We start from the raw sequence: 14,236 nt of genomic DNA, 5'->3' as shown, positions 1-14,236 counted from the left end.
GTCCTCACGAGGGCCATGGCTTTGACTTACAATGCTAGCAACACGTTTGCACTGGACTGTCCTCCTGGTCGTGACACTGGCACACAGCTTAATTTTGAGTGCACCAGGGCTTACACCCTTTAACTGAAGTGCTCATATACTCTTAGCTGCCATGCTTCAGAGATCACAGCCTCTCTCAAGGCCCAAATATCAGGGCAGTAAGGGCCACGAATGCTGTCTGTGGTTGGCACCAGTGACCAAAGTAACCACCACCTCATGCTTGCAAAGCTGATGGTTTGACCAGTAGGTCAACCCCTAGGATCTCACCTTCTATCTCTCAAAGATAAAATATAGAAGCTGGAGAGATAGTACAGGAGTTATGGCACTTGTCTTGCTTGTGACCAACACAGCATATGGTCCCCAAGAGTAATTTTGAGCACAGAGTGGGAGTAAGACTAAGCACCACTGAGTGTGTCTCAGAACCAAAACCAAAAAGAACCAACTGAGGAGGCCACACACACGCACACACACACACACACACACACACACACACATACACACACTAGTCAGGGTACAATTTTGGAATCAAAATAGGATAAGAATTGCATTTTTTTGTTTTTGTTTATTTATTAACTTTATTTTATTTTTATGAAGTTGTTCACAATAATTACTTACATTTAATATTCAAACACCAATCACACTACCATTGCACCTTCCCACCACTGTAAAATTTAGAATACGAATATACAGTAGATACACCCGTGGGTGAGGCCTATGGCTGCTCACTTCTGGGAGCTTTCTTTCTTTTATTGTTTGTTTGTTTTTTGTTTTTTGGATCACACCTGGCAATGCTCAGGGTTTACTCCTGGCTCTGCATTCAGGAATTACTCCTGGTGGTGCTTGGGAGACCATTTGGGATGCCGGGGATTGAATTTGGGTTAGCCATGTGCAAAGCAAACGCCCTACCCGCTGTACTATTGCTCCAGCCCCCGGAGCTTTATTTCTGAGTCTCTGGATCATGGCCATTTGAGAGATCATATGGTGCCAGAGGCAGTTTGTGGGTGTGACTGCCAAGTTACTGGTAAACTTGGGAGATGGGGGTAGCAGGCCCATTCATGCTCCGAGAGGACTTGGAGATTTCAGTCACGCATCCTGCATACCTGCAGGTTCCCTTGTGGGTGAGGCTTGTCCAAGCCTATGGAGAGCGGCAGTGAGCGTGGTGGCAATTGAGTTCTGGAGATTTTCAGCTGCTGGGGCTCTGTTGGGATGGAGAGGGAAACTCACCAGCCCCTCCTCGAGTTGCCCCTATGAGGACAGCCTGTTGTGGGGTCTAGACGTTTTATGTTGCTCTCTCCTGGGAGCTTTATTTCTGAGTCCAAGAATTGCAATTATTTTAAACGTATGAAGCAATAAGTGTATAATAATTGTGTACATTATTGTACACAATAATAATATATGATCACAATTATTATGTATAATAATAATATATAATAATGATAATAGTGTATTATTATCATTATAGTGTATTATTATCAATAGTGTATTATTGTCATTATAGTGTATAGTGATAATAATAGTGTATAATAATAATAATGATCACAATTATTATGCACTTATTGCTTGGATGTGATAGCACAGCAGATAGGGCATTTGTTTTCCATGCAGCCAACGCGGGTTCGATTCCTCCGTCCCTCTCAGAGAGCCTGGCAAGCTATTGAGAATATCCCGCCCACACAGCAGAGCCTGGCAAGCTTCCCGTGGCATATTCGATATGCCAAAAACAGTAACAGCGAGTCTCATAATGGAGATGTTACTGGTGCCCACTCGCGCAAATCGATGAACAATGGGACGACAGTGCTACAGTGCAGTGCTATGATTTCATAGGGACCACATCCATGAGTGCTAAAGGGCATAGGTGGGGAGACAACCCCTGTGGATGTCTTTCCAGGGTGCAGGCCTGACAGATGGTTGTGGGGTCCGGAGGTGTATTGTTTGGGCTGGCAGTGCTTAGAGAGTGGGGGATGTGGTACAGGGGATTGAATTTAGGACCTCGAATGTCCTGCGCATGTGCTCTGATTTTTAAATGGTTTTTAAAGGGGACAGAGAGTAAGACAGACTCTCTCTGTCTTAGAACAGATTTTCAAAGGGGATTTAAAAGATTTTTTAAAGGGGACAGACAGTGGGTAAGAGGCTTGCCTTGTATACAACTGACATGGGCTCAATCCCACTGTGATCCCCCACGTCCTACCAGGCATGATCCCTAAGCACAGAGCCAAGAGCACTGCTGGGTGTGGCCCAAAAACCAAACTGGCCCCCCAAAATGATTTTTCAAATGAATAAATCATCTTGAGAGACTGATCTGAAACTAATTCATTATCTTAAGTGAATTGTGCTGTCTGTCTTCCCATATAAACTGTACCATGGGTAATCAAATAATAATAGGTTATGCATAACGGTTTTCCATTTAATAAATGAAAAAAGGAATTAAAAAATTATAATATCACTATTCTGCAGTCCCCGATGAATTAATAAATCCAGGCATTAAACATTTATACTATCATCACAAAGAGAGAGCTGGACCTTGTGTGGCATCCGGGTGAGAGAACCCACAGCGTTGGGTGATGAGTCTGAATCTGATCTGAACTCTGCATCTGGCTGCCCACTTTCAGAAATGTGAAGGACTAGAGAGATGCACTCAACTGAATCAGAAATAGGCATCGGCAAAATCTAGGATTCGTGAAACTGCGTGTCAAACTGTCCAGTTATTCAGTAAAAAGAAACAGCTGAGGATGGATTCTGTATATTAAAAGATACTTAAAAGTATGTAATGATATTTTTTAATGGACAAGACTGCGCTATGGTTTCTAGAATGTATATATGGAGAATAAGACCACAAAGTAGCAAAAAGGAGTGATCACTACCCAAAACAGGATCTCTACTCTGATCAGGAAGGAGTAGCCGGGCCGGATCTAGTGAAAATAGCTAAAATACTAGACAAGATAGATGAAAAAAAAAAAAAAACAAAAAACGTTTTGGCCCTGCAGCCGCGGAACTGCGCGGAGCCGGAGGCACGGGTGCGTTCAAGATTCGGCTCCACCTGTAATACACCGCCATGGCCGAGGAAGGCGCTGCTGCTGGAGGTGTAATGGACGTGAAGACTGCGCTGCAAGAGGTGCTGAATACCGCCCTCATCCGCGATGGCCTCACACGTGGCATCCGCGAAGCCGCCAAAGCCCTAGCCAAGCGCCAAGCCCATCCTTGTGTGCTTGCATCCAACTGCGATGAGCCTATGTATGTCAAGTTGGTGGAGGCACTTTGTGCTGAACGCCAGGTCAACCTAATTAAGGTTGATGACAACAAGAAGCTAGGGGAATGGGTCGGCCTCTGTAAAATTGACAGAGAAGGGAAACCCCGTAAAGAGGTTGGCTGCAGTTGTGTTGTAGTTAAGGACTATGGCAAAGAATCACAGGCCAAGGATGTCATCGAGGAATACTTCAAATGCAAGAAATAAATAGTTTTGGCTCTTAAAAAAAAAGTTTTGGATAACTCATTTTCTGGTTATACAGAATATGATCCCAGAGCAAAGGGAAGCCAACGGAGTGAGTTCTACAATCACCCTAGCGCACTTTCTGGGGAGACATACAAAGGGAAGGCAGAAAAGAGAACCCATTTTCATTAGCTGAGAAGAAAGTTTGGAGGTTCTAGGAAGCCAAAGTAGCTAGAGAACACTTGACAATGGACTGCAAAGGCGAGGGGCCAGCAGACAGTGTGCTAAGTACTGACCAGAGTCTCCTCAAATCCAGGGAAAGTGCCACTCCAAAGGAACCAGGTGGGCCTTTTCTGGAGCTCACACAGAAACGGGGGAAGACCAGCGTCTCCGCAACCAAGTGGGGACACCGTGAGTGTAGAGATGAGGCTTCCCTTGAATGGAAGCTGCTCTGACTCCACCAAACAAAACTTCAAAGCAAGGGGCTAGAACAATAGCACAATAACGTTTCTATTGTGAGACTTGTTGCTGTGCGTTCCCCTGGAGATCTCTCCGGCCCGAGGAGAGACAACAGTGGAAAGCACTCCTAATTGGGTGGATTCTGTGAGGGTCCCGACCTGAAATAAGACTAGTGAGGTTAGTAAACAGGGGGCCCAAGACGACACATGCCAATCAAGGGCAACTTTATTAACAGCCATGCTGGTTTTATACTTTTCTTAGCAGGGGGTTGGTACATAAGTTGTCAATCATCAGGGAAGTGTCTTCTCAGACCAAATAAGGAAAGGTTCGGGGCGTACTTTGGTGGGCTTACAACATTCTCCAAGAGTAGGTTGAGAAATAGTGGGGAGAGGAAGGCAAGGGTTTATCTGGCAGGAGCATCTGTCAGGAGGAATGTACAAGGTTTTTAGTGTAGAGGAAGGTATTCTACTTTAGGGCTTTATGGCGTCTCTTAGTTAACTGCCCTGGGCTACTTTTACCTCTTGAGTTTGGCTATTTCCTTTGTCACAAGGGCACCTTTGCCTCAGGTCATGCAAAGCTGGTAATGGAATTTTCCGGTTTGTCCAGGGTAAAGGTTTCGGGGTCCTCTTTTGTTCAGGGTCCTGAGCAGTCCCCAACATGTTGCTACATACTGGAGTGATAGCCCAGTGGATAGGGTGTTTGCCTTGCACGCAGCCAACCCGGGTTTGATTCACAGAATCCCATATGGTCCCCTGAGCACTGCCGGGGTAATTCCAGAGTGCGTGAGCCAGGAGTAAGCCCTGTGCTTCGCTGGGTGTGACACAAAAAGAAAAAAACAAAAAACAAAACAAAAAACCAAAAAAAACTTCAAAGCAAGCGTCAAAGTCATCCAACTGTTTACAAGTAATTTTACTGAGTCCCAGAGACAAATTCAAGAGTATCTGCCACAGTGAAAACTATGCAGCATAGCACATGTTAGCATTCACACTAGCTGAAGCCAAAAGCGAAAAAGAAAATATCCAGGCAAGCAAAAGAAAATATGGCCCATAAAATGAGATGCAGACATGATGCAAATAGAATTAGTAGGCAAAGAGAGAAAACTACTGTAAGTGGGAACCAAAGTGATAGTACAGTGTGTAGGGCACTTGCCTTGCCTGCAGCTTACCTCGGTTTGATCCCAAACATCTCCATATGGTCCCCCGACTCCATCAGGAGTGATCCCTGAGTGCAGAGCTAGAATTAAGCCCTGAGCAGTGCCAGGTATATGCCCCTCCAACATCATAAATATACTATATAAATTTAATCACTGTATCACTGTCATCCCATTGCTCATCGATTTGCTTGAGGGGGCACCAGTAACTTCTCCAAGTGAGATTTGTTGTTACTGTTTTTGGCATGGGTTGCTTGCTAGGCTCTCCAAAAGGGATGGAGGAATTGAACCCGGGTTGGCCGCATGCAAGGCCATGCCCTACCCACTGTGCTATCACTCCAGCCTGTAACAAGTCTCACAATGGAGACATTATGGTGCCCGATCGAGCAAATTGATGAGCAACGGGATGAAAGTGATACAGTGATATATTTTATAATTAGAAGAAATTTTGGGTATGTTGAAATATAAGAGATATTTACAGGGGCTGGAGCAATAGCACAGCGGGTAGGTGTTTGCCTTGCACGCGGCCAACCCGGGTTCGATTCCCAGCATCCCATATGGTCCCCTGAGCACCACCAGGAGTAACTCCTGAGTGCAAAACCAGGAGGTAACCCCTGTGCATTTCCGGGTGTGACCCAAAAAGAAAAAAAAAGAGATATATTCATAAAAGACTAAAATGAACACCTAGAGATAGAAACTACAATGTCTGAGATTTTTTAAATGTTTGATGTGGACAAGATAACTCAAATAACAGCACTTGCCTAGCATATGCAAGACCCTGAATTGGAATCCTGGCACCGTATGGGTGCCCAGTCACCACCAAGTATATACCCTTGGTGATCCCAGAGCAAAGGCACATGTAAACACTTTGAATATAATTTTTACCTTCTGGAAGAAAAGATCCCTGGGATAAATCTCGGAAGAGCACATCAAGCTGCAGAGATGCCTCCAGATCCTGCACCAGGCTGAGTCTCATCCAGGGCACTCTGGAGGTGGGAGGGTGAACCCACCACCCACCCAAACACAGCCCTGGCAATAAAAAACCTCCAGAACCGAACCGGCACCATATTCGCAGCCCATTCTCCACAGGCTTGAGGTCAGCCTCATCCATCAGTAAATCTAATGAAAAACTCAGGTATGTAGGCTTTGTGACTGAAATCTCCAGGTTCTCATGGAGTCGCAAATGGGTGACTGTAGGATAACATTGGGTTTGTCATTTTAACCTTGCCAAGGGAAACTTAGTCTACCTTAAAGCAATGTCCTTTCTGTATGGACACAGGAAGACAAGTTAATATTATGCTTTGTAACTTGGGAGCTGATTGACTCCAATAATATTTACTCCTGGGCATCTGCTTTCTCACTCAGTTGCCCTTAGCTCCTAACATCCCAAAAGCAAGGTTCCGATGAGGGACGGAATGGACCCAGGGCAAGATGTGAGCTACCCCGGCATCAAAATGGGCCAGGCCAAAGCACCACAATACTCAACTATAAGTTGAGAACATGGTCATAGACAAATGCTGTCATGATCTAAAAGTAATGATGAGACTATGACCCTGCTGGGTTTAGGAAGACTAATCTGAACTGAGAACTGTGGTCTGGAATATATAGTGAATGTCCTCAGGAAGAACCAAACTTTAAAATATCTTATATATCTGATATATATCTGATATATCTCTTACTGTGCTCATACAGAATGACATTGCTATAAATATTAGAAGTAAATTTACTATAAGTATTTAAGTAGTTTACTAGCTGAGGAAGGAAGAAAGCAACACACCCTTATTTGGATCCGACCCTTGAGCGGATCTCCTAGTAATCTGGAGTAATCTCCTTAGATGAGATTTTGTTAATCTCCTGGAGAAATGGTCTTACCCCTCTTTGTTGATTTGTTAATGTTCAACCCACCTTTGTGTCACCACCCCATGTGACTGCTATATAAACTACTACTGTAATCGGGAGAGGGGACAGAGGCAACACAGAAAAGGCAGAGGCAAGACAGAAGCAAGGAGAAGAGACAGAAGTGGAGAGAAGAAACAGAGGAAAGGCAGAAGATACAGGAGAAGACACAAAGAGAGAAGACACAGAAGCAAGAGAGAAGACAGAAGTAGAGAGAGAGAGGTCGGAAGATACCAGAAGAGAGACTACAGAGACAGAGACAGAGATAGAGAGACAGACAGAAGAGAGCACAGAGGCACACACAGAAACAGAGATGAAGGAGGAGCCACCCGATCCGGTCCATACACAGCGGCTCAAGAACACTGAACATGAGCAGCGAGAGAGAGAGCGCCGCCTCGAGAGCCCTCGGACAACACAACACATCATCACACATCATCACACCCTCCCTTGCACGTATTTGTATTTTTTACAGGCGACCTCCCCCCATCTCCCTGTTCTTCCGGGATCCTGGCAGTCACACCCATGAACTGCCTCTGGTGCCATATAAGCTCATTAACGGCCATGATCCAGAGACTCACAAATAAACCTTGGAAGAGAGCAACAAGCTTCAGAGGTGCCTCCAGACTCCAAAGTCACCATCCAGTTGAAACTTTAAGTCTAGCTGTATCACCCTATTTAAAATTTTAGATTCCTGGAGCACGTGGCTGTATTCACGGCCATGCGACATCTCATACCCCATACCACTAATGTACCAAGAGTAGCACACCACATTGGATGGGGTGTAAAGTAGAAGGCAAATTATCTCAATACAAAAAAATAGCACACAAGACTCAATCCTTAACAACATGTTACTAATCTCTTATGCAAGGACTTAATGGCTCCAGGGTGAGATATAACACTCTACACACACTTTCTTCTTTGTTAAAATTTTTTTTTAATTAATGAATCACTGTGTGGTACAGTTACAAACTTATGAACTTTTGTGTTTGCATTTCAGTCATACAGTGATCGTTTACCCATCCCTCCACCAGTGCCCATTCTCCTCCACCAATGGTCCCAGTATCCCTCCCACCACCACCACCCCATCCTCCACAACCCCACCTTGCCTCTGTGGCAGGGCATTCCCTTTTGTTCTTTCTCCTTTTGAGTACACACACTTTATTCTTCATTTTACTTTTATTGAATCACCGTGAGAGGGTTACAAGCTTTCATGTTTGGGTTACAATCACACAATGATCAAACACCCATCCCTCCACCAGTGCACATTTCTCACCACCAATATCCCAGGTATACCCCTCCTTTCCCATCCTCCCCCTGCCTCCATGGCAGACAATATTCCCCATACTCTCTCTCTACTTTGGGGCATTATGGTTTGTAACACAGACACCGAGAGGTCATCATATTTGGTCCACTATCTACTTTCGGCACACATCTCCCATCCCAACGGATTCCTCCAGCCATCATTTTCTTAGTGATCCCTTCTCTATTCCATCTGCCTTCTCCTCTCCACTCATGAAGCAGTCTTCCAGCTATGGGGCTATCTCCCTGGCCCTTGTATCTACTGTCCTTGGGTGTCAGCCTCATGTGATGTTATTCTATACTCCACAAATGAGTATAGTCCTTCTATGTCTGTCCCTCTCTTTCTGACTCATTTTACTTAGCATGATACTCTCCATGTCTATTCATTTATAAGCAAATTTCATGACTTCACCTCTCCTAACAGCTGCATAGTATTCCATTGTGTAGATGTACCAAAGTTTCTTTAACCAGTCATCTGTTCTAGGGCATTTGGGTTGTTTCCAGATTTGTACTATTGTGAACAGTACGGCAATGAACATATAGGTACAGATGTCATTTCTACTGTGCTTTTTTGCATCCTCTGGATATAATATTCCCAGAAGTGGTATTGCGAAGTCATATGGAAGCTCAACTTCTAGTTTTTGAAGGACTGTCCATATTGTTTTCCAGAAAGGATGGACCAGTCGGCATTCCCACCAACAGTGAAAGAGCGTCCCTTTTACCCCACATCCAGGCCAGCGCTGATTGCTTTTGTTCTTTTGAATGTGTGCCAGTCTCTGACACATTTTCTTCTAAGGAAACTTTTTTTGATCATTTTTAGCAGATTATTTATAACAAGCAACACAAAATAAATTATTTAGGGCCTGCTATTGGGGCAGGCTTGAGTGTTGGTTGGGAAACTTGAAATAATGGTGTGGGAAGGTTAATGGTGGTGGGATTAGTGTTGGAATATTGAGTGTAATAAAACATTGTGAACAACTTTATGAAAATAAAATAAAAATTTAAAGAGAAAAAAAAGAAAAGATACCTGAACCCAAAGACATAGCAACAGAAAACAAAGTGCATGAGGGCTGGAGCAATAGCACAGTGGGTAGAGCGTTTGCCTTGCACGTGGCCTGGGTTTGATTCCTAGCATCCCATATGGTCCCCTGAGAACTGCCAAGAGTAATTCCTGAGTGCAAATCCAGGAGTAACCCTTGGGCATCACTGGGTGTGACCCCCCCCAAAAAAAGAGCAAAAAAAAAAAAAAGAAGTGTATGAGAAAAAAGGCAGTAAAGAAAAACCCACAATGTTTATACAAGAAGTAGAAATATGCCCAGGAGCATGAAAATGTAGATTGGGGGGATGGAGCAATAGTACCATAGATAGGGTGTTTGCCTTACATACTGCTAACCCATCTGGGCCAGAACTAATTCCTGAGTGCAGAGCCAGGAATAAGCCCTGAACACCACCAGGTGTGGCCCTAAAAACAAATAAAAATTGTTTTAAAAATAGGTTGGAGTTTCCAGAGGAATGTGAACAGAGGGAGGGAAAAAATTGTCATTGAAGAACTGTTGGCTGAAATTTTTCTCAGAATAGTAAATCCAAGAAGCTCAGTGAACCCAAATCAAAATAAATAAGAAAATACCACCAAATTACTCAAAATTAATCATCAAGATAAAAGTCTTTGTATACAACTATACAAAAAAACACAAGAATACAAAAATACAACTGATTTCCAGCTAGAAACAAAATAAGTCCAAAGGTACAAGTTTCAAGTACTCAACAGCAAAGAAAACTCATAATGCCATCATCATCATTTTCCACCAAGAAAAAAAATCTTTCAAAATCAAAATGAAATGAAGACTTTTTCAAGCTCCAAGAGGTTGAAATCCTTATTAGCCACAGATCAGCGTGTCAGGAAATGTTACTGGAAGTTCTAAAGGCAGATGGGGAAATTATAAGATAAAATTCTGAAACTCTGCTAAGGAATGAAGAAAAACAGAGATGGTTAATATCTGAGGAAATGGGTTTCTTCATTATTTTAAAAATTGTTTTAAAGATTATTGATAGTTTAGCACAAAAATAATAATGGGGGGGCTCAGAGAGATAGCCCAATGTGTACAGTGCTACTTGCCTTGCATGCAGCCGACCCTGTTCAATTCCCAGCATGTTACCCAGAGTTTGGGGATCATCTAAAATCAGTGAATGCAAAGTTGAGGGATTGGGCTTGCTGTGGTCATCAGTTTGTCTGAGATGTTTGGGTTTTACTTTTTAAATCGTTTTTGCAAATGCAAGGGATGTATAAACCGCAACCTGCAGTGTCCACACATTGCTGGCTCTGTACACTATACCTTATTTGATGCCCCTGAGTACTGTCAGGAATGACCCTTAAGCCAAGAGTAACTTCTGAGAGCGCTGCTGGGTATGGTCCAAAAATGAGGAAGGAGAAAGAGGAGAAGGAGGAGGCAGCTAAGCATTGCATTTATAAACTATATAGAAAAATTTCTGGGTTCTCAGCATTCCTTACAAAAACACAGAACGCCTCATAAATCCCATCTGACAGAAACTCCTTGCTTGATTTAGCTGCCCCCCAAAGCACGGGCAGACCTAGATGAAGGCGGGCACACACTTCTAACCTCACCAAAAGACCAGATCCCACAGGAGGGAAAAATCAGACCAAAGAAATTACCAGGTTGGACTAATAATATGATGACCTGACCAAGACACAGCCTTCTACAAATTCAACTGCTCACGGAGCAAGCCAGCAAGTGAAAACACACCAGGAACGTCTGTTGTCTGTGAATGTCTAGGGTTAGGCAAGTGAGATTACCCACATAGGATATCACCCCTGTAACATTTCCCAAGAAAATGCCTTATGCATTCATTGCTAAACGATTAGCAAAAATTTAGTAGTGTACTTTTAAAAGCTACGATGGAGGTGGTTATTGGGGTTTTTTTTTTAACTTAAAAATGACTGTGTACTGCCACATGGACAGTCAAATTAACTCATGAAGAGTAACAGGAGGTTTGTTTGATGATAACAGGATTCCAAAATTGGGACCTTGACCCAACCTTAGAGCAATATGAGAAAAGTTGAAATAATTCCAAAAGAGGCACCAAGGGCTATTAAAGCAATTAAATCATTGATATACAAAAACATTTTAAGAATCTCTAAGTGCAAACCAAAGGGCATCGGAACATTTATTCTGCTTGGGAATTGGGAATATGCTCACAAGACGGCTCAACCACAGAGTTTATTTTGCAAAGAAATTCGAGAGCATTTCGATGGGTATACATTTGTTTCTCTGGGTTAGGTACTATAATGTTCTCAACCTAATGTTCATTACAAATGAGTCTCCGGGTTACCAAAGCAAACATATACATCACTGCAACTCTCTCTGGCTGAGCATGCGGGCCTTTATGCCACCTCCAAGATGGATCACGGAGGCCGGGAACCATTTCCTAGACAGAGGACCACTAGCCCTTAATAGACCCGGGTCCCCTGTGACACATTGAAAGCAAGATTTCTCGCGCCTGTGTTTCAGCAGCCACCGTGGAAAAGAAATAAACACTTTGGAATGGAGCGAGAAGCCCCGCTGTGCAGACAGGCTGGTTCTGAGCCAGTGGTTCCTCCCTCAGTCTCCGAGAGCAGCAGCTGTCCTCACATCCGCAGGCAGGGACGAGTCTTTTTTGAAAGCCCTTAAGGTCTTAATTGTGACTGTCCCTTCTGGCTCCAATCAGATACTTCGAGCTCACCTGTCATATTATTTGGGTGGCACTCAATTTCACAATCATCAGCACAGAACCAAGCGGTGAATGTACTCATCTAAAGAATGGGATGAGAGAGACAGACAGAGAAAGGCAGCAGCGTGGACTAGAGAGAGAGAGCTGGACTCCCCTGACCAAACTGAATTCAAAGAACAGGCTTCTGCGGCCTCAGACCCAAGGAATGGCTTCCTCAGTAAATGCATGAGTGCTTGATCTTGCTGTCCTAGATCTTTAGAGGCCTCTTGGAAGAGTCTTTATATGAAAATAAGCATGGAGAAATAGAGAGCATGGGTCATTTTCCCTTCTCCACTTAAAAGTCCCATTGCAATATTTGTCTGATGGGGTAATGGAGCCAGTTTCTAGGCTCTGATCTGCTAGAGGCATACACACTCCAATGTATGCCAATGAAATTTTGCTGGCAGAATGAGGCAGCAGGGGAAGGCCCAGCTCTGATGCCTGCTGAGCTGTGGGTGGTGTGACTTTGTGCCATAAGACAAGGTCAGGGGCTAGAGCGATAATAGCAGGTAGGATGTTTGCCTTGCACTCGGCCAACCCAGGTTCGATTCCCAGCATCCCATATGGTCCCCCGAACACCGCCAGGAGTAATTCCTGAGTGCAGAGCCAGGAGAAACCCCTGTGCATCGCTCGGTATGACCCAAAAACAAAAACAGGAATAAAATAAAATAAATAAGCACAGCTTAGGGCGTTCGCCTTTCACGCGGCCGATCCATGTTCGATTCCTCCGCCCCTCTTGGAGAGCCCAGCAAGCTACCGAGAGTATCGAGCCCACGTGGCAGAGCCTGGCAAGCTACCCATGGAGTATTGAATATGCCAAAAACAGTAACAATAAGTCTCTCAATGAGAGACGCTATTGGTGCTCAAACAAATCGATGAGCAACGGGAAATAAGCAGAACTTGCTGTCCCATTACACCACAGGGGGACTCAAAACATGTGTCTAAAGAGAGGAAAATAAGTTGGCCAGATTCTCCGGGCACTCTGCTTTCACTGCTCAGCTTGGTCTCTCTGCTCTCCCCTCCCCTCCATGCTTTCATTGCAACCGCACAGCTTTCAGGGAATCCTCCCCTAAAACAGGGCCTTGGGTCTCCTCACTCCCTGATTCAGAAAAGCCTCTAAGTGTGTCTATCAGAAAGGGCTGGAAGCAGCCAGTGCTGCTGGGACAAACATGTATTTTCCCGATTACACCTCTCCTGTGTGATTACAATGGTTAAACTGTCATTGCACATCTGCCAGAGACGCCCTGTCCCCTCGTCGCATTGACCCATGTTAAGTATGCATTGCAACAGGCTTCCTAAGTGATCTGGGACCATCTGCCAGGGCCCAGGACCAGGGATTAGTGTGGCCCTTCAAGCAGATCAAAAAGGGCTTTTTTCCCAACAACTTCCCAAACACACAAAAATACATATCTGCATATCTGTTTTATTTTTGCAGCACTTAGTACAGCGGCTGTGTAAGGAAACAACCCAAATGCCCACGGACAGATGAATGGATGGAGGTCAGATGATGGTACGGCAATTGGGGTGCATGGCAGGTGCCTGACTCCCAGCACCACATGGTCCCCCAGGAGGCAAGAGGCAGCCCTAGGGGCTGGAGCGATAGTACAGTGGGTAGGGCATTTGCCTTGCATGCGGCCGACCCAGGTTTGATTCCCAGCATCCCATAGCGTCCCCCGAGCACCGCCAGGAGTGATTCCTGAGTGCATCGCCGGATGTGACCCACAAAGAGAAAAAGAAAAAAAGAGGCAGCCCTAGAGGCCCCCAAACTGCTGTGGGGGGGCAGCAGTTTCCTTGTATTGTGCAGCCAGCCTGGTTGACTGAATTGCCTGTGGGGTTTCCAGGCCTCCTGAAGACCCCAAAGTGTTTTGGTGAGACACTTCAACAATTTGTGAGATATATATATATATATATATATATATACATATATATACATATATATATCTTTTAAAAAATGTATATATCTTTTAAAAATTCTATGTTATCTGATAGAACGATAGCTGTACTGTCTTTAAAAATTGCCATTTATTTATAGGATTGCTTCCCATCATTATTTTTTAAGCCTATGTTCATCTTGAAAAGAAAGATGTAAAAAGCAGTCTAAAACTAATATCCAACGCCTGAGAAAATGGGCCAGGAGGACTGGTCAATGGTTGGAAATTCCCACAAGGGTGTGGGGGTGGAGGATAGTTAAGATAGAGGAG

At 44.2% G+C, this 14,236-nt stretch overlaps 1 protein-coding gene across 1 annotated transcript; it reads left to right on the top strand.

Annotated features, from left to right (window-relative positions):
- Positions 1-3,091: 3,091 nt before the first annotated feature.
- LOC129405740 (40S ribosomal protein S12-like) lies at positions 3,092-3,514 on the top strand. The gene has a single exon (XM_055142972.1). The coding sequence runs from the start codon at positions 3,092-3,094 to the stop codon at positions 3,488-3,490; it is 399 nt and encodes a 132-aa protein (XP_054998947.1). The 3' UTR covers positions 3,491-3,514.
- The last annotated feature ends 10,722 nt before the right edge of the window (positions 3,515-14,236 follow it).

Source organism: Sorex araneus, chromosome 6, assembly GCF_027595985.1.
Source record: "Sorex araneus isolate mSorAra2 chromosome 6, mSorAra2.pri, whole genome shotgun sequence".
Lineage (NCBI taxonomy): Eukaryota > Metazoa > Chordata > Mammalia > Eulipotyphla > Soricidae > Sorex > Sorex araneus.
Note: the sequence above shows the minus strand (reverse complement) of the source record. Positions and strands in the feature narration are given on the sequence as shown.